We start from the raw sequence: 6505 nt of genomic DNA on the forward strand, positions 1-6505 counted from the left end.
CAGACAGTGACATGGCAACAGTAGTGACTTGGATATCTAGCTGCCTCTTCTAGCAGACAGTGACATGACAACCGTAGTGACTTGGGTATCCAGCTGCCTGTTCTAGCAGACAGTGACATGACAACAGTAGTGACTTGTGTATCCAGCTGCCTGTTTTAGCAGACAGTGACATGGCAACAGTAGTAACTTGTGTGTCTGTATGGCGTCTGGATTGATTTGTTGTTTTGTTTGTTCAGGTTGGACCCAACAGCATCGCTGCCAGGGACGGGCGCATTAGGGAAGGAGATCGAATATTACAGGTACGTATCTCAAGACCAATTACATGAGCGCAACCACACACACACACACACGCAACACACGCACACACGCAACGCGCGCACGCACGCACACACACACACGCACACGCACGCACGCACACACACACACGCACACACCCTCAAAGGCACCTGTAAAGCTCTCTTCTAGGAGCAGAGCTGTTGTTGTCTCGGGGCTACAGATCATATGCATATTTAATGGCTACACTTAAGCTGGGAAATGAAAGTCCTTAGTGTTGTTTTCACACAGCAGCACCACATCCTCCCAGGCGGGTCTCTCTCTCTCTCTGAGAACTGTAGAGCCACCAGGCGGGTCTCTCTCTCTCTCTGAGAACAGTAGAGCCACCAGGCGGGTCTCTCTCTCTCTCTGAGAACTGTAGAGCCACCAGGCGGGTCTCTTTCTCTCTCTGAGAACTGTAGAGCCACCTGGCGGGTCTCTCTCTCTCTCTGAGAACTGTAGAGCCACCAGGCGGGTCTCTCTCTCTCTCTCTGAGAACTGTAGAGCCACCTGGTGGGTCTCTCTCTCTCTCTCTGAGAACTGTAGAGCCACCTGGCGGGTCTCTCTCTCTCTCTGAGAACTGTAGAGCCACCTGGCGGGTCTCTCTCTCTCTCTGATAACTGTAGAACCACCTGGCGGGTCTCTCTCTCTGAGAACTGTAGAGCCACCTGGCGGGTCTCTCTCTCTCTCTCTCTCTCTGAGAACTGTAGAGCCACCTGGCGGGTCAGACACAGTGATACCTGTAGCTAGTCTCCCACATCAGAGGGAGAGAAAGGAGTGTGGAAGTGGGTTTGGGTGTGTGTGTGTGTTTCTGGTTTTACTATAAAGATAGTAATACTAAAGATAGTAAAACAAGGAAAATTTGGACAAGTTGGTCCCCAAAAGGATAAAGTATATTTTAGGTTAGGGGTTAGGTTTAGGGTTTAGGGAAAATAGAATTTTGAATAGGAATCAATTGTTTGGTCCCCACAAGCATAGTAAATCAAACGTGTGTGTGTGTGTGTTAGGTGTGAACAGAGATTAGAAGTAGTAGTCAGTGATTTCTACACTCCTCAGTAGTAGCAGTAATGATGTTAGGTGACTGGAGGACCCAAACACTGCACAGTCTCTTCTGATTGGAGGGATAAGCCCCTGTTGTATTCTGATTGGAGGGCTGAGCCCTGGTGTTCTCTGGGTCCCATTATCTCTCTGTGACAAGCCCATTACTCTGCAGGGGAAAGATGAACGCCACCTGTCACAGTGCAGTTAATTGTATGTCTGGATGGGCGCAGTGCTCCGCTGAGACCAGCCTTTCATGAACACCGTGCAGCACTCTCTCTCTCTCTCTCTCTCTCTCTCTCTCTCTCTCTCTCTCTCTCTCTCTCTCTCTCGCTCTCTCTCTCTCTCTCCCTCTCTCCCTCTCCCTCTCCCTCTCCCTCTCCCATGGCCGTGGCTGGCCCCCACTGCCCTCCATCTTTAATCAATGCAGAGTAGACAGGACACAGAGCAGACCAGACATCCTCTGCCTGCCTGTGAAAGTGTGAATTCATAATTGACTGGAGGTGCTTTTCTCAGAGAGACGGAGAGGTGGAGGGAGAGATTAAAAGGGGGATGGTTTCCTCAAACACTCCATCTTCTGTGATGGAGGAGTTAAGTGAATGACTATGATGTGCACTGTTTAGAGGCGGAAGGGAGTAATTTAAAGGGGGATGGTTTCGTCAGTCAGTCAGGAGTTTAATCGCTGCATGTACAATATGTGAGTGAGTGTGTACTAGATACAGTACTTTCTAATCTCTTTATGTACTAGATACAGTACTTTCTCATCTCTTTGTGTACTAGATACAGTACTTTCTAATCTCTCTGTATACTAGATACAGTACTTTCTAATATCTTTGTGTACTAGATACAGTACTTTCTAATCTCTTTGTGTACTAGATACAGTACTTTCTAATCTCTTTATGTACTAGATACAGTCATTTCTAATATCTTTGTGTACTAGACACAGTACTTTCTAATCTCTTTATGTATGTGTTTTACATAATTTCTTCATTAATTCTTCTTCTGTGATGGAGTTTAGTTTTCAGTGAGTGTAACAGACAGTAACAGGATCTCTTTCTTAATCAGTATGTGTGGACTATATGTTTTCTCATCTCTTTACGTGCATGTTACCAGATCAACGGCTGTGACGTACAGGACAGGCAGGAAGCTTTCACTCTTCTGTCCAATGAGGAGTCCAGGAGTATCGTTCTCCTGGTGACCAGACCAGAGGAGGCGTGGCTGGATGAGGAGCACAATGAACTCCTGGAGGAGCTGAAGATGGAGATCCTTGAGGAGAGGAGGAACGAGGAGGTGCAGAAGACAGGAGGAGGAGAGGAGCAGGTGAGAACAGCCTGGGGAATATAATATAAGATGGACATAGTTGTCCATTATACACTTAGAGTTCAAAACATTAGGAACACTTTCCTAATATTGAGTTGCACCCCCCCAAATAGATCATATTTCAATGTTGAGAGTATAGATGTCCAGATATTGCTATTCTAGACAATACACATGTACAGATATTGCTATTCTAACAGTATAGATGTCCAGATATTGCTATTCTGGACAATAGACATGTCCAGATATTGCTATTCTAGACAATACACATGTCCAGATATTGCTATTGCTATTCTAACAGTTTAGATGCCCAGATATTGCTATTCTAGACAATACACATGTCCAGGTACTGCTATTCTAAATGCTTAAGAGCTGGTACTATGATGTGGGCTGATGCATGTTGATAGGCGCTAGTGTTATAGAATATGTTCCATCTTGTCTACCACTACTCTTTGTTCTCTTTCCAGGCCAAGCAGCTGGAGGAGGATGACGTCATGACAGACACGGCCACGTGTTCCTCCAATACTCAGGACAAAGACAGCGGCTTGGGGACGGGGCGCAACGAGGAGAGCTCCGAACAGGAAGTCCTCCTAGCCCGTGTCCACCGGAGGCCTGCCCAGGGCCTGAGAGACCGATGGAGGGCCAAGCATTGCCAGGGGCTGGGCCGGAGGGTGGTGGTGCCCTCGGACACCCAGGGACCCAGGGGTCTGATCCAATCCCAGGAGGGTGAGGGTGGAGTGGGGTTAGGACTGGAGTGTGACAGCCGCTTCCAGCAGCTCCTGGAGCTCAAGTGCCAGATCCGTAACAGCGGGGAGTGTGGTGTGTACTATAGCAGGAGAAGCACCATCGAGTGCAGCCTGACGGAGCAGAGCGGCGTGGGGGTCAGTGGTGGTGGAGGGATGGAACAAGAGCTGCGGATGTTGAACGAGGAGCTGAGGAGTATCGAGCTGGAGTGTCAGAGCATTATGCAGGCCCACCAGCTCCGCAAGAACCAGAGGGATCCCCCCTGCACCCCTATGTGCTCCCCAGGACGAAGCCCCAAACATGGGCGTGAGCAGCATGCCAAGCTGGCCGATATCAACGAGCATCCAGGGGAGAGGCAGTGGGACAGCGACAAGCTAAGGGGGGACAAGGACAGCTCCAGTGCCTATAACACGGCTGAGAGCGCCAGGTCCACTCCTCTAGGCATGGAGAGATCCCCGGACCACTCTCTACAGAGACGCATCAGCCTCACCAACCAGAAGAACCTCCGGAGCACCATGGCAGCCTCCGGCCAGTCCATCTCCATCCACATCCCAGACAGGTATGTAGACAATCAATCAAATGTGTTTTATTAAGCCCTTTTTAGCCTTGAGATTAGAAAGGTGGGCCAGCAGCCGGGGGGTTGCCGGTCCCTGGGTCTGACGTTTCTAATATAGAAAATGGATAATAATGTATTTTTCTAATCTTCTTTTCAGAGAGCTCCTGAGTGAGACCTCGACCGGGACCCCTACGCACAGCCGACACGATCCCAACCCCAGCCCTGGAACCACGGTCATCTCCAGCAGCCCCGACCAGTCCAACCCTTCCCCCTCCGAGTCAGACCCGGCCCTGCCTGCAGACGACGAGCGCTGCGACCGCACCAGGAGCCACCGGGGGCCACGCAGGGTCCCTCCCTACCCGTCCCCTTACCACACAGCCCCCCAGCAGGGCGCCTCTCCAGCCCACGCCAGACACCTTCAGAGCTACATGCAGCAGCTCCTCCAGCAGGCCTCCAGTCTGGAGACCTACTCCCAGTCCCAGCTCAGCCTCCTCAGCGTCTGCCGGGACCGCTCCACCCGCCCAGGGGAACCACGCCTCGAGTGGAAGGTCAAAGTTCGAGCCGACGGGACGAAGTATGTAGCCCGGCGACCAGCGAGGGACCGGATTCTACGAGAACGGGCTCTGAGGATCAGGGAGGAGCGTAGTGGAGGGATGACCACGGACGACGACGCTATGTCAGAGATGAAGATGGGGCGGTACTGGAGTAAAGAGGAGAGGAAGCAGCAGTTGGCAAGAGCCAGGGAGCAGAGGAGGAGGAGGGAGTACATGCAGAGGAACCGGCTAGAGTGTCTCAGAGAGGGCCCTGGGAGCGGGGCCGAGGGCCGTAAAGAGGTCAACATCCTGGAACTCAGCCACAAGAAGATGATGAAGAAACGCAACAAGAAGATCCTGGATAACTGGATGACCATCCAGGAACTAATGAGTCACGGGGCCAGAGCACCTGAGGACCAGGAGACTAAACCAGTACACAATGCCTTCCTGTCTGTTACTACAGTATAGGACCACAGCGCCGGGTAGAAGTTACCCTGTACACACAGATCTAGGATCATTTAAAACTACCCGGGTCGGGCGTTAACCATTTGGACGATAATGCAAAACTGACCTCAGAGCAGTGTCTAGGGACAACCTTGCCCCATCTCTCTCTCTCTCTCATCGCGTCCATGCGGTATGACCTTACTTGCCTCGTTCAATGTGGCATTTTTTATAATGGGGAAAATCCTATATTTTTCACACTTTATAAACTCAATAACGTTTTGTAAAATGATTTTTTTTACACTGGTTGTCGATGTACTTTGAAATGTTTTCTGCCGTGGCTCATTTATGCTGTCATCAAACATGTTTCTATGATAATCAGAATTCTCTGTAAACCACATCATCATGGAAGTCAACGACATCGTTGTACGCTGTCCTGTTTGCATTGTTTATCCAGCATGGCAGTGGTTAACTAGTGGTCAGAAAGGTTCCATACACCTGAGAACAGACACTTGACTCGTGTGCAGAATCCTCCTTGTCTTTTACTGAGTATCGACCATATAACTGCACAACCCTCTCAGACCCATTCAATATGCCAAGCTGGACACCACAAAATCTCTGAAGGAGCTTTCATCATTTCTGAAAATGTCAACTCTGAGTTCTCTTGGAAAATTCAAAAGTCCTGAGAATGTCAATAATTCAGTGGTGTCTCAGAGGCTTTCAGTTTCTCCGTTTAAAGCAATCGTGAAGGAAAGGTTCACTAGTCAACAGTTTTGCCCCAACATCTCATTGAAGGAAAGGTTCACAACAGTTTTGCCCCAACATCTCATTGAAGGAAAGGTTCACAACAGTTTTGCCCCAACATCTCATTGCAAAAGTGATCTCAATGCTTCTCATCAATGGTAAATCAGTCTCACTAATGAAAACAGTGAATTGCTTACTGATTAAATCATTAATTGAAGTGATTTGATTGCTCCATGAATACATTAAATGTAATTTATGAATACAAAACATATTTATTATTTTTTATTGCTTATTTTGAATTATTGTACATGTATTAGTGTATTCTGCATATTTTCGGACCTGTCTGAAGATCTCTTTGTATTGTCAAAAATAACACATGATATTGTCTCTAACGTATTATACTTCACCTAACAGTCCTTTCTGGCATTTGGTGGTGCTTCAAACGGACGCTTTTCATTGTACACTGTTCTTCTATCTTTGCTCAGTGTTTATCGTCTTTTTTCAAGTAATCGGTAGTTGGTAACTTCATAGGCAGGTCAATGTGTGCTAATTGTGATATTTGCAAAGGAAATGTTAATAAATTATTGTTTATCTTTATGAAACAGATGATTGTATTGTGGTTGGTTGAATTTATTTCCTGGTTACACGTCATAATATTCCAATCAGCATAGTCCCATATCTCATTCAGCATCTACTTCATCCATAACGTTGCTATGAGAGTTCTGTCAGCCATTTTGGGGCAAACTCCACCAGCTCTAGTTATCAAGCCCTGATGCGCAGACCACACCAGCTCTAGTTATCAAGCCCTGATGCGCAGACC

The 6505-nt window shown here is 48.2% G+C and overlaps 1 protein-coding gene across 1 annotated transcript; it reads left to right on the forward strand.

The window, feature by feature from the left end:
- Window positions 1–215: 215 nt before the first annotated feature.
- LOC129846566 (PDZ domain-containing RING finger protein 4-like) lies at window positions 216–6291 on the forward strand (the record flags this gene model as incomplete). The annotated part of the gene is made up of 4 exons (XM_055914510.1): window positions 216–299; window positions 2464–2670; window positions 3135–3970; window positions 4125–6291. Coding segments are annotated over 4 exons (1971 nt in total), but the record flags the coding sequence as incomplete, so codon positions are not given.
- Between the last annotated feature and the right edge of the window lie 214 nt (window positions 6292–6505).

The sequence above is a fragment of the Salvelinus fontinalis genome, unplaced genomic scaffold (assembly GCF_029448725.1).
Source record: "Salvelinus fontinalis isolate EN_2023a unplaced genomic scaffold, ASM2944872v1 scaffold_0588, whole genome shotgun sequence".
In the NCBI taxonomy this organism is placed as follows: domain Eukaryota; kingdom Metazoa; phylum Chordata; class Actinopteri; order Salmoniformes; family Salmonidae; genus Salvelinus; species Salvelinus fontinalis.